The following is a 27404-nucleotide window of genomic DNA, read 5'->3' on the forward strand; positions in this document are numbered from 1 at the left end:
CAGATATTTACCTATTGTTATTTCTATTGCTTGGATGCCCCACAAAAGCTCTTACTTATTCACACTACTGCCAAACATCCTAAAGCTCTCAGCTTAGTAGGTTAGAAATGAGGCTAAAGAACCAAAGGAACAGTTTTGATTACGGTCAAAGTCAGTCAACATTGCACACAGTAATACTGCTGTCCAGGAATAGACACTCCTCTATCCTGGCCTAACGTCTGATGAGGGGTACCCACCACTACTGTGGACAGCCACCTGCCTTGGGCACACTCCTTTCCACTGCTGATGGGGATGCAGGTGGAAAGAAGAGCAGGTGCACAGCCGATTGCTCCTGTTCAAATAGACTGTCATGCAAATCAAAAGGGAACTGATATGAGCGCAAGAGGAGAGAATTGTAAGTGCTTTTCAAATGCATTTTAGGTTTGCTGCAGGATTCTATTTGGGGTCACTACCAGATTTCTTATAGGGCCTTGGAAAATGCTTAAAAATACTTGCTTAACGTCTTGAGTTTTCCTTCTACTTGGTTATTGGTAAAACCGGGATTATAGCTCTGCAAAATGGGTAGGATTCAAAACATTGCAAAATGTTGCTAGCCCTTCATCTTTATTTCACAGCCCTAGCCTCTCTATGGAAGATATTTTAGTGAACAAGTAAAACAAGTGGATCAAAATTCCCCCTACTAATGCATCAAGGAAAGAAATCTTTGGGAGGCGAGTTGGATGATATGAATTCGCAGGGTTAGCAAGGGCAGTGAACTCTCAACGAGCATGCTTACCAATTCTGTGGTGTCTCTGTGGCCCGAGTCAACCCCAATTTTAAATGTATCCAATTTTTGGTGTGGAAAATATTAGGAAAGAACAAACTAGCAGAGTTTGTTCTCAAAATAAAGGAGACATGGATGTATTTCTACCCTTTGGGAAACTTGCCCTGGTTATGGACCCACCACAGACACTTCCTCTCCCACCCACTTCTTTCCTGCTTCGTTACCACCACAACCCAGGGTACTTTTAGGTCTTGCGCCTAGGACTTGCAAACGCCTCGGGTGGATAAGAATGCTTTTCCTGTATAAGAACACAAGACATTTTAGGAACAGGAAAAGCCTTTCCGGTCCAACATACCTGCCCTTTTTAGGTTTATCTCAATCTCACCTTCCTGCATTGTTACCTTCCTTCATCTTCCTACACAGAAAAAAAAAAAAAAAAGTATTTCTTGTACATTTCTCATGATCTTTACTATCATTAGACCTGATAACATCAGACATCCATTTTAGTATCACTGTCTTTAAACTAATGATTTCTAAAAAACACTTTGCAAAGCAAGTAGACAGTGGATAATTTTTCTTTTATAGAGTCATAAACCGTGAGTTTGAAAGAGGAGGCTGCATAGAAGCTTGGCTTTGAGGGATGGGAAGGTCATCTGGCTTGATTTTATGCTTAGCTTTTAATTATGAGTTCTGTTACTTGTCATGTTCTGGGTACCAATATTTGCTTTCAGTGTGTTTAGTGATAAGGGGTATGTTTATGCAGAACAGGACTTACTATGGAGAAAATATGTGGGTGGCTAAAGTTAATCACAAACAGCAGAGACCTGTGAAAAAGCTTACCATTCTCTGAGCCTTTCCTTGTCCCTGTGCCACATTTCATCTCTGGAGTCTACAATAGGGTGAGGTAAGCCACTGACCATCATAAAAAAGGTGAACTATTTATTCAACAGATGTTTCATTACTCGAGAAAATTCACATTTTCAATTAAAAAGCCAAAAGATGGGCTTTCCTTGCAAGTCCTCGTAAGGGATTCTTGGCAGCATTTATATTTTTCGTGCATACAAGTTTTCTGCCCTGAAGTTTTACTTTTTAACTGTGCAGGTCAACAAATCACTGAGAAGACACCAAAACTGTCTGCCAGATGTTGACCACTGATTAATTTGTCTTAAGGTCAGCCAAAAGGGAAGAAAATATGATGGGTGGAGCAAGAACGGCAAGCACAATCAACATCTGACCAACCAGGGTTTCCTGTCACCTTGGGAAAAAAATTGATTGGCACTGGTTTCCTGTGTACAAGTTAAAAACCAGTAGCAACTGCAGTAACAAGAATAAACTACAGATAAGAGACTTGGAAATTAAATCAAGTCATATCACCAAAACTTCAGCTTGAAACTGAGCAGAAAAGTCCTAAGATGACTTTTAAGGGCATTTTTTTCCTTTTAAGTTATTCTATATTTAAAGTATATTGACTTCTAATTTTGCCATTTCTGGCAGTCTGAAATCATTAAAAAGGACGCAAGAATTATAACTTATGTTAGGGGTCTTATATTTTGCCCAAGACTCAATATTTCCCATCATCCAAAAGATTACATTTTACTAATGCACTGGAGTGAATTTTTGTTTCAGGTTTTACTCTATCTTGAGTGATAGCTTTCAGGGGGCAGAGGAAATCTTTTCTACAAGGACAGTCCAAGTGTACAAGCAGATTAAATATTATGAATATTATTTGTAATCTAACTGTTCAAAATCTGGAATTACGGAAGGCGAAACAGAACCAAAATAGAACCAAAGCATCAACAACATTCACCTTTTTTAGGTTTTTTCTTATCCCCTTTGCTCCTGTTGCCATCAGCATTAAACAGCATTCTTATTACAGTCGTATGTGTTTGGTCCAGCACAGTTCTATTTGCCTTCAGTGTGGATTCTGAAACTTTATTTCTTATTTCTTTATTCATTCATTCACAAATACTTATTAAGCACAAATACTCCATATATCTAAATACATGGAGGCACATCTATAAACTGAGGATGTGACAAATTAAGCAGCTTGGTTCATTTGCCTTTTATTTTTTAAGAAACTGCAGTCAGAGACTCCAAAATATTAGACAAGCATACAAAGGGATAGGGGCAAATTGTTGAGGACTAATGAAATAGGGAAGCAAAAATGTTTGCAAAATATACTATCTTTGAAAGACAGTTTAAGTTGAAAACTGTAAGAAATGGCCATTTTAGCTGAAAGTGATGTTTTTTGGAAGTTAGTTCATATCTTCTTATTCTATTTTTCTAATTTCAGAATCATTCTCAAAATTCATTCATTCATTATATAAATATATACATATAAATTATAAAATACTCCTCATACTGTATTTTAGAATTCATGCTTCTTCTGCTATTACTACCAGTGACGTGGTTAAGAGTGGATTATGGAACCAGACTAGCTGGCGTTCAAATTCGGGTTCTGCCCTTTACGACTGTGTGATCTTGGGCAGTTTACTTCACTGGAATGTACATCAGTTTTCTCATCTGTAAAACGATGATACAACTAATACACTTACTTCATTAGATTATTGTGAAAATTAATTGAGGTAACATATGTGAAACACTTAGAAGAGTACTTGGTACATAATAAATGCTATGTAACTCTTACCTGGCATTTTTAATATTATTACTGCTGCTACACTTCTATTGCTGTTGCTTCCGTTGCCAAGACTTTTTCAACACAGCTGCTACAATTACCACAGCTTTCTCTGCAGTTATGGCGATTGTGGCTATGGATTCTCTTGTTATTGCTATTGCTGGCTTACCTTTGGTAGCTAACACTGCTGCTGCTACTGTTAGAACTATTGTTGCTGCTTGTTCCTGCTCCTGACAGCTACCATTGCTGTCATGGTTATCAGCAATTACTAGAGGTGTGGTGTGTGTGTGTATGTGTATGTGTGTGTATGTAATTCTAGAGGGATATACACAAAATGTTAATGGTGGTTACCTCTGGTGGTGGGACTGACCATGAAGTAATTTCTATGTTTTTGTTTTGGCTTAAATATGCTTTCAACATTTCTGCAGGGTAAGAACGTATTATTTGTATAGTTCATTAACAATCGAAAAAAATTAATAAGGGCTAGAGATACACTGAGGTCTCATATTTACCAATATTTTATACTGCCTCATGGTCAATACTACCTTTCTGAGAAAGGAAGGGTGTTGAGGGTACTCTTCCCAGTGCACAGAAGGCATATTATATATCCTCCTATTATAACGTCAGCATGAAGAGACAGGGCTGGGAGACACGATTTATCTGCCATCTAACTACGCACTAAGATCACATAAGACATTTAGTCACTGACTTATTTTGTTATTTTTATCTCATGTCAAACCTTTCCTCATTTATCTTTATGTTTAAGAAGACACATTTTTGATAAGAGAAGAGATCTTTTGTATATTTCAGCCTAACTGTTCCCAGGAGAATGCCCTTGGGTTGGCCCATAGCTCAGTTTTGAACAATTAACCTGACATTATCCAGAAAACAATCCCCTCAAGTTCTACTAAGAATAAATAAAGCACAATGGAGTAAAATTATCCACTAAATCTAGGAAAAGCAGCCATATTTTAGTCAGGAAATCTAACTCTTTTCTTTTCAATGAATTACGTTCTTATGCTTCTGTCACTAAACATTTAGTGGAAAAAATTCAGGTTCCCCAGGTATTGATTTTGGAGCTGAATACTGGGAAAAAATGTACCAATAGCCAACTTGGGTGAGTTTGTATACACTGACAATTGTCCTTGCAGTACAGTACCAACAGTTTTAGTAGAACAGAGAAAACAGAGGAAAAGAATGGAAAAGCATTCAGAACAAGGTGATTTTTTTTTTTTAGAATAATGACAAAGGAACACCATCTATTTACTATTTCCCTTACCAACTGTCCCGAAACTTTAAACGTCAAAGGGTTAAACATGTGACTCTGAGAAAGATGAGCCAAAGGATGACTTTATTTCTTGACTATTTGTCAAGTTCTAGGATGAATGGATTCACACTTCAGGACTCTAGCAAAACTCTGGTTGAAGGCAAACTCAGTAAGTTTGTCTCTCTTTGCTAAGGGAGGGCCTTTCTAGGGCCTGAGCCTAAATAGGAAAATCATAGTTAAATAGTATTGCTTCTTATGTAGCCTCACATCAGAGATTGATCATTATGACAGTTGATGTTTTCAACATAACTTTTAGACATTTTCCAGGGGACCCAAGGTGAAACCCAGTAAAGAATGATGCCTCGTCTCCTCCTCCATCTTCTTCTTCTTCATCATCTTCTTCTTCTTCCTCTCCCCCTCCTCCTCCCCCTCCCCTCTCCCCACTCTCCTCCTCCCCCCTCCCCCCATCCTCCTCCTTTTTTTTAAGACTGCTTAATCTTCTTGTTTATATTTTAGTCAATTTAATTCAGGAACATTTCATCAAAAATCCAATTCAATGTGTGCCTATTGTGTGCCTATTGTAAGCAAGACATTCTAAGGCAAAAATCAGGCTTCAAATTTGGGTTGAAATTTAATGCCCTAGAAATGTATGTACAACAGTTGACAGCTTGGGGTCTGGAGCCAGACCACCTATATTCTTTCCATGGTTCCCATGACCAGCTAGGTGCTTTGAGCAAGTGACAAAACCTTGTGGGGCCATGGTTCCTCCTGTGAAACAGGGATAATAATAGTAGGATTGTTCTGTATTTGAATTATACATGTAAAGCATTTGGAACAGTGGCTGGAATGTAGTAAGTGCTCAATAAAATGTTAACTGTTATTACTATTATCATCATGGGATAGCTTGCATTTAAAAAATAGGGTTCCTTCCTATTTATTTCCATATCCTCCTTTCTATCTTTTTTTCCCCCAAATTTTGGTATATATAGGGAAGAAGGTGGAGAAGAAATGAGGGTGGGGTGGGATCAGTTTTTGGTAGAAAGAATACGTATGTTAAAATTCCTACTAGTGTTAAAGATGTCACATATTATTGCTGTATATTTGATCATACATGGCTTCTGACTGCAATATAGTGGAAGAAGGAAACTTGAAATTGTCTCACAAATTTTTAAGGGCTCCATGCTGGATGAAACTGAGTTCTGGGTCCTAGTCCTGATTTTTCCTCTCTCAAAAGATTAGAACACTCTGACACTTATTGATACAAAAGTCCTCCGGGACAGAGGTTTTTGCTGAACATTAAAAAAACTGAATTACTTTTGAGAAAAAGTGATTGAAGACTTTAATTATAATGATGAGGTAAAATACCAACATTAGAATGGGTTATAAGGATAAAAGAACAGAATAATTAACTTTTAAGCATAAGTGATACATAACATATTAAAGTTAATCTGTAAAGAATTATAAAAGAAAACTTCATAAAAGAACTTCTAAGAGAAATTATCAGACACTTCTTTTTTTTTACTGCAATCAGGTTTCCAAGTGGCCAATGAAAAACGTATCTGAGAGTAAGCAACAGCTTTTGTAGGAATTATTTTTGGATTTATATTCATTGTAAACAGCCCTAGAAAAGTCTAAAAATGTCTCAGATACACTGAGGGGAATGATAGGTGGGTAGAACATAGTCTAGCTACTTCACTGCACCAATAAAGAGGAACCAGACCCAAAGAGTCATAGAAAAATTCTTCCAAACAGAGCAACTGGCGTGATCCACACAAAAGTGCCAAGGGATAGAAAGACACATGTACCAGAACATAACGTGACCTGTGTTCACCCTCAGGTCTCTGATTCCACCTGAAGAGGTTTATCCCTATCTGAGGAAACAATTATATTGGTGGTCTTCAAACTCTTTTCAAAACTTGGGGCTCTCGGTTAAGAAAGAAAAGAAGACCTTTCCTGCAAAGCCAATATGCAGAGCAAGTGTATGCAGAGCTGGGCTCGCTGGGGAGCCTGAGGAGGGCCCAGGCCCCTCCAGCCCACCTCTCCACTAAGGCGCTATGGGATACAGTTGAAAACCACTGATTTAGGTCAAAATGTGGAATAACCTATAGCTAGCCACGAATCCAGCCACGATTCAATGAAGAACCCAGTTCTGACAGATGGTTCCCATAGGATTTACAGCTCTTTGTGAACAAGTCATTTAACCTTGTCTCAGTTCTTTCATTAGTCAAACACTAAGGGGGGCATCTTCCAGCACCCACATCTTGTGATCCGAATAATTTTAGTAATAAATTCAGCTCCAGGAGCCCAGTGTTAAGTGAGCAGGTAAGAGCTATTGGGGGAGTGTGGGGCGAAAGTGAACTTGGGTTTAGACGATCATTGGGAAAGTTTCCCGGTTTGCAATTGATGAGATTTCAACTTCAGAGCTCTGCTTCCAATAAGGTGTGTGATCACTCTTTTCATGACAGAAGCTCTGCCACTAGCTGCATAATTACAGTAATATCCCCGGGACTTGGACCAGGACTGCTAAGATCGTGGTTCCCAAACATGAGTAATTTAAATATGTAAATATATAGTAATTTAAGTATATTTGAGTATACACAGGCACTTAAATACACGTATTTAAATGTGCACATATTTGAATATATGCATTTAAATGTATATATTTTAAAATATATATGTATGTGTTTATATTGATGTATATCTATCATGTATAGATCTATATCTATATCCATATCTGTTTCCTGAACTCTGCTCCAGAGCTATTGAGGTAAAGATTTGAGTTTGACTCTAGAATATTTTCTATCTAGAAATTCTATCTAGATAGAAAAAAAATTTTGTTCTATTTAGAATATTTAGAAATTCTACAAATATCTCTAGGGGAGTATGATATAAAATCAAGTTTGGGAACCCTGCTCTAAGGTTCTTCTCAACTCTAAAATGTTGTAGTTTTGAATTTTCAAGAAGCCCCTAGTTCTACTATACCACCACCTACTTCCAGACTGTCACCATGCCCACCACGACCACTGCCACCAACAGCAAGTGGGAATGAGGGAGGGGATTCAGTGTTTATCAAGGTCTAATGTGCCCCAGGCACCTTGATAGACAATATGAATACAAATGATGTACGACATTATCCTTATCCCACGGAGCCTACAGTTTCATTTACTGAATTACACAGTTTAGTATTTTGAAGAATTATGTCTGGGGTCAAATAATCATGTTTAAGCCATGTTTTAATTATTTTACTTATTAATATTTTTAGGCTCTTGACATTCTAATGCCGTTTGATTTTGTGCATACCCTCGCATCTTGGGGCTGGATGACATGTAACAAACATATTTCAGTGAGACTCTTATTGACACCATATTCAAGATTTCATGAGACACCCTGTCCACCCTTGATTTCACTGGTATCACTGCAGAGGATGTACAGCCAAGCTTGGGAATTTCTGTCACACACGGAGGAGCAGATTTTCACTTTCAGGGTATATTGTTGTTTCCGTGCTCCCCCTACAGGTCAAATATGGAAGGATATTTAAATTAGAAATCTTTGGGTCATCACTTCTTAGAAAAGTATTTGCTGAGCATGTCCATCGCGGCTCTCAAGGAGTCAACATTTAATGGAGGAACCAAGTGCTCTAATAATATCTCTGTGCACATGCTTCCAAAATATCTACCAACCAAGCTCTTGGACTCAATCTGCCCAAATAACAAAATACATAAATTCTCCCCCAACATCTAGTATATGCATAATACTTTATTCCTTACATTCTTTGATTCTCACCCATTCAACTGGAAGGAAATTCACTCTACTCTGAACTGCCCCAGTATCTAAGCCCTTCCCTTATACAGATTTTAGCTAAAATAGGATTTTTTTCTATTACTTTCTGCCCTCGATATATTTAACACTCCATGAATTATGAGGATGGAGTGGGCAATAGAACACTTTTAAAGTTGAGATAATACACTTTAAAGGCTGGTTTAAAAAGTGAAATAAAACAGAACAATGATGGCAAATCAAGCCTTTATCACCAGGGTCAAGATTATAAGGATCACCTGGAACAAGAAGTTGGCTGGAAGAGTCTTCCCTCTGCAAAACGTTCATGATTTTTTTTTTTTTTTTTTAAGAAGGTGGACGGGGGCTTCCCTGGTGGCGCAGTGGTTGAGAGTCTGCCTGCCGATGCAGGGGACGCGGGTTCGAGCCCTGGTCCGGGAAGATCCCACATGCCGCGGAGCAATTGGGCCTGTGAGCCACAACTACTGAGCCTGCGCGTCTGGAGCCTGTGCTCCGCAACAAGAGAGGCCGCGACAGTGAGAGGCCCGCGCACAGCGATGAAGAGTGGCCCCCGCTCGCCGCAACTGGAGAAATCCCTCGCACAGAAACTAAGACCCAACACAGCCAAAAATAAATAAATAAAGAAAGAAAGAAAGAAAGAAAGAATAGAAACCAAGTGTTGATGACTAGTGCTCCTAAAAAAATAAAAACATAAATAAAGAAGGTGGACGTTTTAAAATGCCTAATGGGAAAGTAAAGGCAGGGATAAGGAGAGTCACCCATACAAAGCTCTACATAATGTTCAAAGAGGAAGAAATCTTGCCTCTCCTGGAGAAACTTGAAATCTTGTTATCTGAGACCTCTGTCTAGATTTCTAAACCAGTATTTTACAAATGTGGAAGCATTCAGCTGCATGATGTTTCTTGCTCAAGTGTCTTGATGCATATTTGTGCTGTAATAACAGGTTCAGGATAGACTCTCTTTAATTTTACAAGACTCTTCATTAACCAGGGGCAGACAGGCCTAAAAAACTTTAAAAAATTCATTGGTCACGTTAAGTGGTTGGAGAAAGTAAGCACCCAGGAATGAAACAGGAAGTGAGCAGCTTCCCCTGCCCTGGGGCTTTCTAGAACTAAATGGACATTTCAGAGCCCAAATAGATGACTGAGGCTAACGTTGGATCATTTAACCAATATTTAAAGAACCCCAACTATATGTGTGGAACAAGGAAGTCAGGAAACACATGAATGAGCTCTTAAGAGATTCGACGTGTGTGTGTGTGTGTGTGTGTGTGTGTGTGTGTGTGTGTGGGTATTTGTAGGGTCAGGAAAGGGAATTTAAGGAGAATAGTACAGATCTGGAAAAGCTGCTTTGAGCAACGAGAAAGAGAGCTGACTGGAAAAAGACAGACTGGAAAAAGGATGCAGTGTTGAGTGTCCATCAGAGAATAATGTGGCCGAGGATACACATTTGAGGTCTGTTCCTTCAGGCTGTATAGCAGGTCTTTGCTATACTTCTAACATACTCACTCTCATAGATCCTTTAGCACTTAATCACTTCTACTCACATTATTGCTTAAGGTGGGTTTAAAATTCCACTTTGTTTCTCAGAATCCTTAGGTAGATCTAAGGATTCTCTCAGGAGAAGAATAGTCGCCTGGATAGAGATGTAGTAACAAAATGCTAACTTAAAATTAATTACTTTTTAAATCAGCCTTTAAAGTGTTTATCTCAACTTTAAAGGAGCCAAAATTCAACAGCAAGTAAAACATAACAAGAGTAAAACTAATCAATCAGGAGACCATACTCAGAGCAGGAGAACGAAGGTTTTTAAGCTCCCCTTAGTAGAAGGTTTTTTAGCTGCCCTGTGGTGCAGCGTGAGATCGAGGGCCGGCAAGAGGAGCAGCTCAGAGACCCTCGTGGTGGCTCATGAGGCCAGGCAGCACCAGAGCCTTCTCTCTGTAGGGCAGTGGAGTGATGATGGGGATCACCTGCTCTTTTTTTTTTTTTAAGCATTTCTTTCCATAAAATGAACCTAATTTTAAGAACTTGTTCATTTTTTCATATTGAGACTTAACAAATATCTATGGAACATGTAGTATGTGTCAGGCGTTGTGCTATAGACACCACCATGTGGGGGAATCAGATTCAAGAGGGAAAAGGGGCGAAATGAGAAGTGAGGCAGGCAGGCTTGGGAAAGGGAAGAATTATTGAGACTTGTATTTAAACCTCTGACTTAGGAAAAAAATTGGCTCCTAAATAAAATGATTCATATATTATAAGACATATTAGGCAATAATAATTTCATCTGATACACTGTCCTTAAAGTTACTTGTGGATTTAACGAGACATGAAAATGATTGGAAGCTAAGCAATTTTAGAAAGCACATCATATTTGAAAACGTTCACACCTATTTGTTATTTCTCAAGTTACAGCTCTTTCATCACTACGCTGAGACCTTTTTCTAAAGTATCTGCCAAAAGAGATCATGCTTCATATGCCAGAGAGGACATTAAAGTCATTATGGATTTTTTAAAATTTTTTACAAAAACAAGAGCCAACTTCCTTTTCCCTGTATGAGGCTAGCTAATAACTGCTTCAACATGCAGTTCTCCACTAGAGGGCACTATTTCCACATAGTACTACAATTAGATGGGCTTCAACTGGGGCGGCTTCAGAACATACGAGAACAGAGCCCTGTCCTATGTTTAAATTACACCCAGATAATCATGATGCTCAATGGAGATGACACTTTAATGTTTGTAATATACTTACAGGTGAAAACCAAACAAACCCATCAGTTGAAAATAATTTTGCTAAAGTCATCTGCCATGGGTGATCTGTGATTTTTCAGTGTTTTGCTACAGAGCTCATGTATCAACAGCTGGGAAAATCTGATGAGAACAGAGTGGGGCATCACTTCATAAGAAAACAATGTTCAAGCAGTTCATTAAATGCAAAGAGTGGGACCCTGAGCTGTAGCTTTATGACACGTTTCAAAGAACTCCAAAAGTGAACGTCTCTGCCTACAAGGTAGAAATCTCCTGACACAGTAACAGAGATTCAGAGCTGGTCTTTCCCAAAATAGGAAGCCAATACTCTGGGAATTGTCTGTGCCTGTCCTGATTAAAATGCTTCTACAAAAAAGGCTATTTTACCTAATTCAGTCAACCTGTACATCAAGACCTGCAACATGGTCCCCTAGCAAAGACTTGAATTCTGACTTTAGAGAAAGACAAATATCATACGATATCGCTTATATGTGGAATCTAAAAAAAATGAACTTATTTACAGAACAGAAACAGACTCACAGACTTAGAGAAAAAACTTATGGTTACGGGGGGGAAGGATGGGGGGGGAGGGATAGATTGGGAGTTTGAGATTGACATGTACACACTACTATATATAAAATAGATAACACAGGGAACTCTGCTCAATATTCTGTAATAACCTAAATGGGAAAATAATTTGAAAAATAATAGATACATGTATATGTATAACTGAATCACTTGGCTATACATCTAACACAACATTGTTAATCAACTATACTCCAATATAAAATAAAATTTTTTTAAAAAGCAGTGCATTTAGAACTCTCCACAGTGAAACTCTAATTTGATCACGGGAAGAGGAATTGGTGAACATGAACCTCAAACAATTATACCACACAATCTCTTCTTTAGGGTCAGGACAAGAACTCTGTAGAAATGCTACCATCACGCAGCTAGGGGAAGCATATAACTCTCTTTAAAAATAGGTCATACGCTACAGAATGGCTCTAAGAGTTCCCAAAAGGTAACTGGAGTTTGCCCCTCATAGTGTGAGTGGACATGGAGACCACCTAGTAAATTTGGAAGCCAGTGTCAGGATCAGGTTGCAAGTTCATGGATGTTGAAGGATGGGGGGCGATGGTGTGCTGAGAAGCCCTTTCTGCTTGAATCTCAGGACAAGGCAGCCTGTGTGATGGGTGGTCTGGTGGAAGATATAGTAGAGTAGTAAGAGGACCCAATGGGACTTCTGTTACTCTGCTAGGGCCATAAGTGAGAAATAAAGGAAGGTGGAGAGAGGAAAGGAGCTATTACAGTGATTGCTATTAAAGCTGCTTCCAGGTCTCCACTCTTGGGACTTACTCACAAAGGCTCAAACATTTCAGTCTGCTTGGAGAGAAGCTAGGTCTGTGCTTGTCAATATAAGTAATGGCCAATTTTTACCTTTTTAGGCAGAACTTTGCTACATTTAATTACTTAAAAATACATCTTGATTTCTGTTCTACTCTCCCTGGGTTGTATCCACTGTCATTTCTTTCACTTACCACTATTACCTTTTGTCTCATTTGCCACAAATTTTTAGGCAGATTTAAAAACTTTTGCCTCCAGTTTTTCAACACAGTGGGTTTTTTTAAATAATAAAAGAACCATTTAAAGTTTTTTTCTAACCCTTCAGAACTCCAATCCACCTTTATAAAAATGGAATTGTGTCTATCCTACAAATAAAGAAGAAAACAGCTTGAAGTTCACCATTAATGAAGGGCTGGAGCATGTTTCCAATGCCTCCCCAAATCTGGACATCCCCATAAAAATATTTTATAAAGATATGATTATAAAATAAGAGAAGCTTAAAATGTTATCTGTATCATCTAGGAGGAGGTAGGACAGAGTGGATATGTGCAGATTTTGGAGCCAGGTTGTCCAGATTTGAATCTTCAACTCCATCTTTATTTCTTTGTGACACCGTGCATGATATTCAATCTCTCTAGGTCTCTGTTAGCTCACTTGCAAGAAGGACATAAAAATAGCACCTGCCTCAAGGGGTGTTGTGAAGAGTGGATGAGATAATACGTTAGCCTGGTGGTTGGCATGTGGTATAGATGAGCAGTCAATACGTCAGCTTTTATTATGCGTTCTCTCTTCCCACGCATGGGCAGCAGCTTGCTGGAGGAGCATGGACACGTGCCCTCCCTCGTCCTCTGTCTACTACACACACAGCGACATGGGCTCAGTTATTATACAGGCTGATTGAACAACAGAGAGACCTCCCTGCCACAATCCTTGAGAACAGTTTTCAACTTGAGTTTTCTGGGTTATTGCCTCATGTCTTCCTCTCCGCTTTCTTTACTATATCCATGTTTGCCACCATCTTGGTCCTTTGTGTTGGAGTGGCACCTGGTCTCTAGAATAGGAGCAACCAGATGCAAGAAAAAACTGAGACCAACAGTGAGCTTCTAGACTGGCCATGAAATGTTTATCTGCCTTGAGTATTTTAAAACTACCTCATAAAACGGAATTCTAGGGGAATTCCCTGGTGGTCCAGTGGTTAGGACTCCATGCTTTCACTGCCGAGGGCCCGGGTTCAACCCTTGTTCGGGAAACTAAGCTCCCACAAGACACACAGCACAGCCAATACATACATATATACATAAATAATAAAACTGAATTCTACTTGATTTAGAATCTGAGTGGTGGTGGTGGGATGGATTGGGAGATTGTGATTGACATATATACATTAATATGTACAAAATAGATAACTAGTAAGAACCTGCTGTATAAAAAAATAAATAAAATTAAATTAAAAAATTTAAAAAGAAATCTGAAAAACATTCTGAAAGCCAAACGTGAAATTTGCTGAGAGGAATAACAGCATGACACTACATAATGTGCCTACTTACTAAACATACTGATTTGTAATCTATTTTTCACTTATTTTCCATAAAAGATAGGAACGTGCTCCCCCCCAACAATATAGGACTAGTTAGGAGCACAGCCTCTGCAGCCAGACTGCTTGGGTTCAAATTCTATTTGTCAGCCTCACACCCCCAGTAATTTACTATTCCGTTATTTCAGCAATAACGTAAACTCTCTGAGCATTAGTTTCCTCACTGTAAGGAGGGGATAAGTCCCTTGTGAGGATTAAATGAGATAAGGCATGTAAAGGGTCACTACATCTTATTGAGTTGTTACTTTTAGTGATGTTACTTGGCGTTCAACAGGATTGACTTCTAAATGGCTGTCTGTTACGTTATGATCCCCATACTGTCAGGCTGAGCAAACAAGTTGTGGTTGATAGACTGTGTTGCATGGTGTGGGTCATAGGTTCCGCTAGAATGAACGGTGCTTATTTGAAGGAGGCTATATTGTATGTGCATAACAGCCTGGAAAGATCAAGGAAACCTAGAATATAAACTTAGCTCTGTTATAACTAGTGTTGTAACCTTTGGTCAGTGTAGTAAAGCTGTTGGTGTCACACCTAGATCACCTTTACCGGGCTGGTTCCCCTCCACTGTTGCTGGGAGTATTGGCCATGGATGGCACACAGCTGCCACTTCTCTGGAGAAATCACCTTTGGCTGATGGGAGTGGCCTAGTCCAGAGGTGCCTGGGAAGTTATGCCTCCACCATCCCCAGGTGGCCTGAAGTCAACGGCTGACTGACATGGGGTACAGATGCCCCGCCCACTGGCCACAAGGTGGAACAACTCATGCTCCATCTCTCCCTGTGTGATCAGCCTGAGGCCAGACGTCAGCGGAAATCACCTCTTTGCTTGGCTTCGTCTCCTCTGTTCTGCTTCCCTTACTTTCCTTTAGGCTTCTCCTGGAACCTTCCTCCCCAGTCACTTGGGACAAGAATCCTCCTCTCAGGCTACTTTTGGGGAACCTCACCTAACACCTAAAAAAGGAGATTCTGGGTCTCAGTTTCACTTGACAGAAAATGAGGGCGTTGAATCCATTTTTCACCAATGGGTCCCTTTCGTGAATACAGATTTTAATTTCCCGAGTATTTTGTATGCTTTGTACTCTCATATTCAGTTGTATGCATTCTACACTCTTTCCTGTACTTATATGTCCAAAGGGAGATCAGTTGAGGAACAGTTAAGTATACATCGCCTAAGTTAAAATTTTTGAGCACTGAAATGTTTTTCTGCTAGGGAGAGCAGGGGACAGAAGTCAGGACATTGCCCCTTGCCTGGAGGAAATTACAGTAAACAGAGGCTTTGAGCTTAGGTTGCTTCCACCACTGCAGACATCTTTCTGGCTGTGACAGAAATCTCCCAGGCTCCGCCAGGTTGAAACCCCTAAGAAAATCTTTCAACTCGCATAGCTGGGTGCTGTATCATCACTTGCACAGTATTTATGGACACCAAAACAAACCATGTTATGGTACAGTGTAAAGAAAAGTTAGAGAATGATTGCTCATTGGGTATCAGCAACCCTTGGGGGCCTGGGGAGGCCTTGGTTATGATAGGAAGAAAACCTCCATTTATGCCATATTCCTACTGGCACACTCACTGATTTCTGAGGCAAATTTAAGTCAGGAGTGAGAGTGCCTTGTTATAATGAGTCTACCCTTCCTTTCTGGATGGTTCTCTAATTGTCTTTGCTTGCTTTTTACCTCCAATAAAAAATCAGATGAGAAAAATGAGGAAATAATGTGACTCTACCTGTTGATTTCCTTTCCATAAAATTGGCTACAGTCATACAGTAGCCTAAAGGGGAACTCTGCAGAAACTCATATTTACAAGTTCTCTGTCTTCCTACAGAAGAAAGTGTGTCGTTCTAGGGTCTGAATGTGATCTCTTGTTTACTGGGCATTTGGAAGCTGACAAAAGCCAGCTATAAAAATACAGTTCCCTTGAGAGTGACAAGTGAGGAATTTGAGGAAGACAGGGATGGGACAAAAGAACAAGGAACAGGAGCTAACTGTGGCCTCCTGCTATGCCAGCCATGTGACATTTGTTGTGTGGCTTAACTGTCACAAGAACTGTGCAGGGCATGTGCTATTCTCCTCATCACAGATGAACGAACAAGTTCCAAGTTATACATGTAGTAGGTGTGGAGCAGGCATCTGAATGTGTCTCCCAAATTCATGGACTCACCATGGGAAATGAATTCATCTGTTACATGAGAATAGATTTAATTTGGTATTAATAGTTATTAAATAACATTAAATGGCCCAATTTATAAACAGGATGAGAAAACCTGTAAGTCAATTGACAGTTAAAAAATATTTATTATGTTAAATGGCAGGTTCAACTGTATCAATTCAGTTTAAAAAAGTTTCCCCGTTCCTGAGTTCAAAAATATAGCTGACCGAGTATAGGCTCGTGAAATGGGATCAGAGAATAAAAAACCAAAAGAGTACTAGATTTACGTTCCTTTTCCTTCTCAAAGGCACAATACCATTTTATATTGATTGTTAATTTTATGGTACCCTTTGAAAAAAGGTGGAACAGATATTATCATACCTATTTTGTAGATTGGGAAAACTATACCAAAAGGACTTAATTAACCTGTTGAGTCACTTATTTAGTAAATGTCAAGTAATATTAGCACAGAGACTCAGCTCTGTAGTTTATCATTAGGCTATTTGTTTTTATGGAATTAAAAAAATAAATATATGAGATCCTCAGATGTAAAGGAACATTAATGAATTAACTAACTCCATAATATTTTTCAAGTGTTTACAATGTATCGGGCTTACAGGAACCATGGAACACACAGGAATATCTTGAGCCTGTACCTGTCCTTAAGATTCTCACAAGCTGGTGAAGGGACAGGACAATCCATCAAAAACCAGTTTCAGTCCCTTTCTAAATTATTCTTTAATTAAAATCACTGCTAGAGGAGTGGTACATGTGAAAATTCAGAGGTGTTAAAAATCACCGTGGGCTTCGGTAGGTGTCATGGCCAAAGGTAGAAGGTATGTTTCGTGTTGGGATTTGGAGACTAGAGAGAGATATAAGAAGGATGAAGAGGAACCAGGTGAACAAAGGTGTACATGTGGAAAGGGACATAACACACTGAGAACAGACCGGAGGGTTTATTTGGGGGCAGAGTGGCAAACAGATTTGGAGAGAATGATCAGAGCCAGATAGTACAGGACCTCTAAGGCTCAGCAAGGTACTCTGTACCTTATCCTATAGGCAAAGGGGAGCTGTCGAGGATTTTTACACAGCAACAGAACATAATGCAAGTATTCCTATAGCGAGATAAATCTGAAGAGTGTATAGTATGAATTGAGGGAGAGAAAAGAATTAGATCAGACAGAAAAGATGAAATAAAGTAATACATGTGAAATATCTAACACCATTAGTCCTGATGTCATTTTTATAATCATAAGACATGATAATTCAAATATAAAGCTAATGAGAGCTGGGTCCAGGGTGATGGTTACAAAGAGAGGAATTGATAATGAGAAAATCCAAGTAGCAAGAATCAATATGACCTGGTGACTAGTTGGAAATAGGGAGAAATGAGGGGACTGCTCTGTCCCTCACCTTATAAGTCTTTAATCTTCAGAACTTTCAGGGTATATCCTTTGTATTCAGTTAAGCATATGCAAGAAGTCTCTATATTTTCTTTTATTTATTTTTAATTTAAAATTATATGTTATTATCAATTATATCAGAGTAATAGATTCTCTCCATCAGGGATGAGAGATTTATATGGCATGACCCAAAAGATTTTTGGGGACAAATGACTCATAATACAGCCTTTATGGTCTCATGGTGATTTTAATGAAGCCAGACTTTCATGCAATAAACAGAGGACTATTATTTCACTCCGGGATCAGGAGATGGAAGGCTGTAAAACACAAGGCTATTTTAAAAGCACCATTAGAACATATAAACATAAATTAAGTTTTAAGGCTTAAAACTCTCAGGAAAGTTTTCTTACTATATGGAACACTGTATGCCTCTCATCTTTTATCACTCTTAAAACTCATCACTATACCATCTTAGCAAGGGAATTATGGTAGAAAAGCAGGGTGAAAATAGGGATGGTGGAATAAGCAAAGTGTTTCCCTACAACTACTGGCCGTTAACCTGAGAATTATTCAATATAACACTCATTCATTCATTTAAGCATTTATTTCCAGGAGCTCTTGCCTTTTAGGAATTATGTTCTATATGAAAGAGACAAAGAGACAATGAAATCATATATGTGCCCTAAAGAAGCTTAGAGTTTACAGGGTAAGACAGATTAGTAAATGAAAATTTTACCTATACCTAAGAAGTTTATAAATACTGTATGCACACAAGGCTATGGGACTCGGGTAGAAAGGAGTGGAGGAGACAGAGCTGAATCCATGTTGGTAGGTGGGCTACAGGAAGAAGGGAAGGAGGTAATGGCTTCCAAGAGAAAGTGATGCTTGAATTGCCCTCTCCATATTCCTTGCCCATTCCTCACTTCTACTGCTCACCCCAGGACCGCTTCTCTCCTTTCTGGGTAATCCAACCACAGCCTCTTCTTCTCTTACTACCTTTTACATGGTTGATTCCTAAAGGAGTACCTCCAGCTCAATCTACCTCTTTGATAGAACTCTGAAGTTAAGGGGAGAAAGGAGTGCGTGTGTGTGCCTAAAGGTAACCACCCAAGAACCGGGAAAAGTAATGTCTTGGAGGCCAAAGGAAGAGAGAGTTTCAAAGAGGAAGTAGGCATTAGGGTTGGATGTGAAAAGAAACGAAACGTGTGCTTTGACTTTGGTGGTTAGACCATTGATATACTTGGCAAGCATATGTGAGAGAAACAGTGGATGCAGGACTTGAAGAAGACCAATGAGGCACCAAATAAACTCTGCTCATTTAAGACACATCTGAACTAGGAAGAAAACACAAGACCATAGGCGGAATTGGATTAAGGGAGTTTCTTTGATACAAAAGAGAACCATTTTCATGCTGAGGGTATATAGCATTAGCAAAAAGGTTGCAGTTGAACATAGAGGAAGAAATTTGATGGAGTAAGTCATCAAGGTTGGGAGGAAAGGACGTGGAGCCCTTGTGGAAAGAAGAGCTTTTTCCTGCTCTGAGGCAGGAAGGAAGAGGGAGGTGATGGGTGGGTATGACCAGGGCGCAGGGAATCCACTTAACACTGATCACACACTTACTCTCTACAGTCTCCCATGTGGACCACAAAGATGAGCAAGACACCATCCCTGTACTCTCCTTTCTCAAACATTCACTTCATTTAAACAAATTAATGGATATTTAACCTTATGGTCCTTGTAATTCAAACATGCCCAGCAGTAGCCTACAAAGGGCAGGATGCTGGGACTAGGTACTCCCCGAAGGACTGAACCACTGACTTTGCTCAGAATTGGTGGTGCATGATGATAATAAAAATTAGTCAGACTTTCAGTCAGTTTTATGATCATCTTTAAATCATCTATAGAAAGTGACCCTCTTATCACTTTCATCTGAGCAGATCTTTTCTGCCACCCTGCCCTTGCTACACCACCAGTGCTCAGATGCCTGCTTCAAGGCTTCCCTTTGAAGCAAACATAAAGGCATGAAACTAATTTAGGTAACAAGAGTAAAAGAGCCTGAAGGAAGTGAAGAAGTCAAGTTTAACCCCTTCATATTACAGAAGAAGAAAAACGAGGCCCAGATAGGTGAATGATTCATCTGAAGCCACTCAATCCAGAAATGGCAGAGCTGGGTCTGGAGTCCAGTTCTCCTGACTCCTAGTTGGCCTTAGGGAGAAAGTCCATCTTGTCTACCTTTCCAGACTGCAGCCGAGACAGCAATTTGGTGGCATCCAAGTAAGAGAATGGTCCATGTAGACTCATGGATTCATAAGGAAACCAAAAAGTCTTTTGGGGGACGAGGTAATAAGAATGACTTGATTGTTCTCCATTTCCCTTCCATTATGGAGTCAAAGTGTTCTCCTTTTATAGAACTTTGGAGATCACTGCAACAAATCCCTTTCTTTTCACTTCATTCATTATTGTTTGACAATACTTTCAAAGAAATTTGAATTACCCACTTGGCTTTTTGCAGTTCTTAAAGCCCCAAACTATATTTTCTGAAATGATATATGGGGTGTGCGTGTTTGTGTGTGTATGTGCATGTGGTGGAAAATATAATAAAAATTTGTATACATGATCTAAAAACCTAAGGCAACAACAAGGACAGTGATAGAAAATAGAGATCCAGGAAAATAAGTGGCGAATGAACCTGGGAATGTACTCTGAGAAGCTCTTAGTTCCCCACTACCCTGATGTGCAATGTTGGATATAATATCAATCATATTTTAAATATAAACATGAAGCTTCTTATTTTAAGACATACCATGGGAAAGCCTTGCTTAATATTCTGGGGAAGCAAAGAATTAGCCCCTCATTTAAACATTTTGCATATTCTAGTTTTCCTATTTAAATTTGCTTTAAATGAGAATGTATCAGTGTAAGCACATCACAAAGGCAGGTAAGGCAACAAAGATAATGTCATGAAGCTTGAGATATTTACTGTTTGTTTTGCTCAAAGGAAGCAGAGGGAAAACTTTATAAAAATTAATTTGTGGTATATACTCCTTCTACCTTACTACAAAGAATGTGGTCTTTGGTGGGAAAGACTCTAAGTTTATTTCCAGTCCTTCTATCTACCAGAGTTTTGATGACGATTAAACAAGATTAAATGATTATAGAAGTTGTCCTGTAGTTGAAGAAGGCTCGGCTTGGGTCTATACCAGCTTATGAAAATCAGATGTGACTAAAAGATTATTGATAACAGAGCAAGACTCTTTTAGGGGACAAGAAAGACTACTTCCTCCTGGTGTTCATTCGGTTAAGGTTAGGGTTCTACCCAATATGCCAATCATCTCTAGTTCTATCTTTTTCAGTTGGTGAATACTCTTTAAAAAAAAAAAAAGCGAGGAGGGACCTTCAACATGGTGGAGGAGTAGGACATGGAGATCACCTTCCAACCCACAAATACATCAAAAATACATCTACATGTGGAACAACTCCTACAGAACACCTACTGAACGCTGGCAGAAGAACTCAGACTTCCCAAAAGGCAAGAAACTCCCCACGTACCTGGGTAGGGCAAAAGAAAAAAGAAAACATCAGAGACAAAAGAATAGGGACAGGACCTGCACCAGTGGGAGGGAGCTGTGAAGGAGGAAAAGTTTCCACACACTAGGAAGCCCCTTCACTGGCGGAGACAGAGGATGGCGGGGGGGAAGCTTTGGAGCCATGGAGGAGAGCGCAGCAACAGGGGTGCAGAGGGAAAAGTGGAGAGATTCCTGCACAGAGGATCAGTGCTGACCAGCACTCACCAGCCTGAGAGGCCTGTCTGCTTACCCGCTGGGACAGGTTGGGGCTGGGAGCTGAGGCTCGGGCTTCAGAGGTCAGATCCCAGGGAGAGAACTGGGGTTGGCTGTGTGAACACAGCCTGAAGGGGGCTAGTGTGCCATGGCTAGCCAGGAGGGAGTCCGGGAAAAAGTCTGGAACTGCCTAAGTGGCAAGGGACCATTGTTTTGGCGTGCGTGAGGACAGGGGATTCAGAGCACTGCCTAAATGAGCTCCAGAGACGGGCATGAGCCGCAGCTATCAGCACGGACACCAGAGACTAGCATGAGACGTTAAGGCGGCTGCTGCAGCCACCAAGAAGCCTGTGTGCAAGCACAGGTCACTATCCACACCTCCCCTCCTGGGAGCCTGTGCAGCCTGCCACTGCCAGGGTCCCGTGATCCAGGGACAATTTTCCCAGGAGAACACACAGCACACCTCAGGCTGTTGCAACATCACGCCAGCCTCTGCTGCCACAGGCTCGCTCTGCATTCCGTACCACTCCCTCCCCCCCGGCCTGACTGAGCCAGAGCCCCCGAGTCAGCTGATACTTTAACCCTGTCCTGTCTTGGCGAAGAACAGATGCCCTCAGGTGACCCACACGCAGAGGCGGGGCCAAATCCAAAGCTGAATCCCAGGAGCCGTTCGAACAAAGAAGAGAAAGGGAAATTTCTCCCAGCAGCCTCAGGAGCAGTGGATTAAATCTCCACAATCAGCTTGACGTAGCTTGCATCTGTGGAATACCTGAATAGGCAACGAATTATCCCAAAATTGAGGCGGTGGACTTTGGGAGCAACTGTAGACTTGGGGTTTGTTTTCTGCATCTAATTTGTTTCTGGTTTTATGTTTGCTTTAGTTTAGTATTTAGAGCTTATTATCATTGGTAGATTTGTTTATTGATTTGGTTGCTCTCTTCCTTTTTTTAAAAATATATATATATTTTTCCTTTTTCTCTTTTTGTGAGTGTGTATGTGTATGCTTCTTTGTGTGATTTTGTCTGTATAGCTTTGCTTTTACCTTTTGTCCTAGGGTTGTGTCTGTCCGTTTTGTTGTTGTTGTTGTTTTTTAGTATAGTTTTTAGCACTTCTTATCATTGGTGGATTTGTTTCCTGATTTGGTTGCTCTCTTCTTTCTTTCTCTTTTTTTTTATTATTTTTATTTTTAACAATTAAAAATTTTTTTTTATTTTAATAACTTTCTTTTCTTTCTTTCCTTCCTCTCTTCCTCCCTCCCTCCCTCCCTCTCTCTCTTTGTCTCTTTCTTTCTTTCTTTCTCTCTCTCCCTTTTCTTCTGAGCTGAGTGGCTGACAGGGTCTTGGTTCTCTGGCCGGGTGTCAGGCCTGAGCCTCTGAGGTGGGAGAGCCAAGTTCAGGACATTGGTCCACCAGAGACCTCCCAGCCCCATGTAATATCAAACAGCAAAAGTTCTCCCAGAGATCTCCGTCTCAACGCTAAGACCCAGCTCCACTCAACAACAAGCAAGCTCCAGTGCTGGACACCCCATGCCAAACAACTAGCAAGACAGGAACACAACCCCACCCATTAGCAGAGAGGCTGCCTAAAATCATAATAAGGTCACAGACACCCCAAAACAGTGTCTGTTTTGCCCACCAGATGCAGTCCTGCCCACCGGAAAGACAAGATCCAGCCTCATCCACTAGAACACAGGCACCAGTCCCCTCCACCAGGAAGCCTACACAACCCACTGAACCAACCTTACCCACTGGGGACAGACACCAAAGACAACGGGAACTACGAACCTGCAGCCTGTGAAAAGGAGACCCCAAACACAGTAAGTTAAGCAAAATGAGAAGACAGAGAAAAACACAGCAGATGAAGGAGCAAGGTAAAACCCCACCAGACCAAACAAATGAAGAGGAAATAGGCAGCCTACCTGAAAAAGAATTTAGAGAAATGATAGTAAAGATGATCCAAAATCTTGCAAATAGAATGGAGAAAATACAAGAAACATTAACAAGGACCTAGAAAAACTAAATAGCAAACAAACAATGATGAACAACACAATAAATGAAATTAAAAATTCTCTAGAAGGAATCAATAGCAGAATAACTGAGGCGGAAGAATGGATAAGTGACCTGGAAAATAAAATAGTGGAAATAACTACAGCAGAGCAGAATAAAGAAAAAAGAATGAAAAGAATTGAGGACAGTCTCAGAGACCTCTGGGACAACATTAAATGCACCAACATTCGAATTATAGGGATCCCAGAAGAAGAAGAGCAAAAAAAAGGGACTGAGAAAATGTTTGAAGAGATTACAGTTGAAAACTTCCCTAATATGGGAAAGGAAATAGTCAATCAAGTCCAAGAAGCACAGAGAGTCCCATACAGGGTAAATCCAAGGAGAAACATGGCAAGACACATATTAATCAAACTATCAAAAATTAAATACAAAGAAAAAATATTAAAAGCAGCAAGGGAAAAGCAACAAATAACATACAAGGGAATCCTCATAAGGTTAACAGCTGATCTTTCAGCAGAAACTCTACAAGCCAGAAGGGAGTGGCAGGACATATTTAAAGTGATGAAAGGGAAAAACCTACGACCAAGATTACTCTACCCAGCAAGGATCTCATTCAGATTTGACGGAGAAATTAAAACCTTTACAGACAAGCAAAAGCTAAGAGAATTCAGCACAAGCAACCCAGCTTTACAACAAATGCTAAAGGAACTTCTCTAGTCAGGAAACACAACAGAAGGAAAAGACCTACAGTAACAAACCCAAAACAATTATGACAATGGTAATAGGAACATACATATCAATAACTACCTTAAATGTAAATGGATTAAATGCTCCAACCAAAAGACACAGACTGGCTGAATGCATAAAAAACAAGACCTGTATATATGCTGTCTATAAGATACCCACTTCAGACCTAGGGACACATACAGACTGAAAGTGAGGGGATGGAAAAAGATATTCCATGCAAATGGAAATCAAAAGACAGCTGGAGTAGCAATTCTCATATCAGACAAAATAGACTTTAAAATAAAGACTATTACAAGAGACAAAGAAGGACACTACATAATGATTAAGGGATCAATCCAAGAACAAGATAGAACAATTGTAAATATTTATGCACCCAACATAGGAGCACCTCAATACATAAGGCAAATGCTAACAACCATAAAAGGGGAAATCGACAGTAACACAATCATAGTAGGGGACTTTAACACCCCACTTTCACTAATGGACAGATCATCCAAAATGAAAATAAATAAGGAAACACGAGCTTTAAATGATACATTAAACAAGATGGACTTAACTGATATTTATAGGACATTCCATCCAAAAACAACAGAATACACTTTCTTCTCAAGTGCTCATGGAACATTCTCCAGGACAGATCATATCTTGGGTCACAAATCAAGCCTTGGTAAATTTAAGAAAATTGAAATCGTATCAAGTATCTTTTCCGATCACAATGCTATGAGACTAGATATCAATTACAGGAAAAAAAATCTGTAAAAAATACAAACACATGGAGGCTGAACAATACACTACTAAATAACCAAGAGATCACTGCAGAAATCAAAGAGGTAATCAAAAAATACCTAGCAACAAATGACAATGAAAACACGACCTCCCAAAACCTATGGGACGCAGCAAAAGCAGTTCTAAGAGGGAAGTTTATAGCAATACAATCCTACCTCAAGAAACAGGAAACATCTCAAATAAACGACCTAACCTTACACCTAAAGCAATTAGAGAAAGAAGAACAAAAAAACCCAGACAGCCTCTTCAATAAGTGATGCTGGGAAAACTGAACAGCTACATGTAAAAGAAAGAAATTAGAACACTCCCTAACACCATACACAAAAATAAACTCAAAATGGATTAAAGACCTAAATGTAAGGCCAGAGATTATAAAACTCTTAGAGGAAAACATAGGCAGAACACTCTATGACATAAATCACAGCAAGATCCTTTTTGACTCATCTCCTAGAGAAATGGAAATATAAACAAAAATAAACAAATGGGACCTAATGAAACTTAAAAGCTTTTGCACAGCAAAGGAAACCATAAACAAGATGAAAAGATAACCCTCAGAATGGGAGAAAATATTTGCAAGTGAAGCAACTGACAAAGGATTAATCTCCAAAATTTACAAGCAGCTCATGCAACTCAATATCAAAAAAAACAAACAACCCAATCCAAAAATGGGCAGAAGACCTAAATAGACATTTCTCCAAAGAAGACACACAGATAGCCAACAGGCACATGAAAAGATGCTCAACATCACTAATCATTAGAGAAATGCAAATCAAAACTACAATAAGGTATCACCTCACATTGGTCAGAATGGCCATCATCAAAAAATCTACAGACAATAAATGCCGGAGAGGGTGTGGAGAAAAGGGAACCCTCTTGCACTGTTGGTGGGAATGTAGATTGATAAAGCCACTATGGAGAACAGTATGGAGGTTCCTTAAAAAACTAAAAATAGAACTACCATATGACACAGCAATTCCACTACTGGGCATATTCCTTGAGAAAACCATAATTCAAAAAGAGTCATGTACCACAATGTTCACTGCAGCACTATTTACAATAGCCAGGACATGGAAGCAATCTAAGTGTCTGACAACAGATGAATGGATAAAGAAGATGTGGCACATATATACAATGGAATATTACTCAGCCATAAAAAGAAACGAAATTGAGTTATTTGCAGTAAGGTGGATGCACCTAGAGACTGTCATACAGAGTGAAGTAAGTCAGAAAGAGAAAAACAAATACCTTATGCTAACACACATATATGGAATCTAAAAAAAAAAAAAAAAGGTTCTGAAGAACGTAAGGGCAATAGAGGAATAAAGACACAGATGTAGAGAATGGCCTTGAGGACACGGCGGGGGGAAGGGTAAGCTGGGACGAAGTGAGAGAATAGCATGGACATATATACACTACCAACTGTAAAATAGATAGCTAGTGGGAAGCAGCTGCATTGCACAGGGAGATCAGCTCTGTGCTTTGTGTCCACCTAGCGGGGTGGGATAGGGATGGTGGGAGGGAGGCGCAAGAGGGAGGTGATATGGGGATGTATGTATATGTATAGCTGATTCACTTTGTTATACAACAGAAACTAACACACCATTGTAAAGCAATTATACTCCAATAAAGATGTTAAAAAAAAAAAAAAGCAACATGTAGGGGGATCCCGAAAAAGCTCTTACCTCTCCTGAAGTCCTATGGGCTTCATTTTGAAAGGAGAAGGGCAGACAGAGGTGGTGGCTTTGATCTCAGGAGTGTATTGGCCTTCAGGGTCCACAACCACATTCAGTACCTTTGGAACCTGCTCAGGCTGGACCAAACTGTTGGCTGTCTTGGCCTCAGACTGTGCTGGCTGTAATACAATGGGTGATAGGTGGATCTCCTGATTTTTCTCTTTATCTTGTCTCAGGGAAAGCTGAAATTTTTCTTTTAATCTGTAAAGAATCTATAGAAGGAGATATAAAGTGTTCCTGTCACATTTTTCATGTTCAACAACAAAGTATGATCTCCTCCATCCCAACCTAGAAGACAAACCAAAATAAGGTTTGATGATAGTAGAAGTAAGGAAAGCTTTCTAGGATGATTTCTCAGTTTTATGGTATTGAAGATTTTCCTCAAAAAGATATGCTATTTGTTTCTAGTTATGGAGCACAAACATATTAAATATATACATACATGATCTACTCCTCAAATATAATTCAAAAGCAAATATGGCTAATTTTATAAAAGTGTCAGATGTCAGTTTGATCACATGTAAGCTCTTATTCAAAATGACTGAAATGGAAAACTTATAGAAGGAATAACCATGAAATGGGGGCTTGTGACATGTTTAGAAACAGAGATTTGTATCCAGTACAACATGTAAGAAGAAAGTCTTGCCAAGTATTA

The 27404-nt window shown here is 39.6% G+C and overlaps 1 protein-coding gene across 1 annotated transcript in view; it reads right to left on the minus strand.

Annotated features, from left to right (window-relative positions):
- PTPRR (protein tyrosine phosphatase receptor type R) overlaps window positions 1-27404 on the minus strand; it is a 258997-nt gene that overhangs the window by 74511 nt on the left and 157082 nt on the right. The window contains exon 6 of the mRNA XM_068560322.1: window positions 26699-26961. Within this exon, the coding sequence (XP_068416423.1) occupies window positions 26699-26961 (263 nt within the window). The remainder of the gene's footprint in view (window positions 1-26698; window positions 26962-27404) is intronic.

The sequence above is a fragment of the Eschrichtius robustus genome, chromosome 13 (assembly GCF_028021215.1).
Source record: "Eschrichtius robustus isolate mEscRob2 chromosome 13, mEscRob2.pri, whole genome shotgun sequence".
In the NCBI taxonomy this organism is placed as follows: Eukaryota; Metazoa; Chordata; class Mammalia; order Artiodactyla; family Eschrichtiidae; genus Eschrichtius; species Eschrichtius robustus.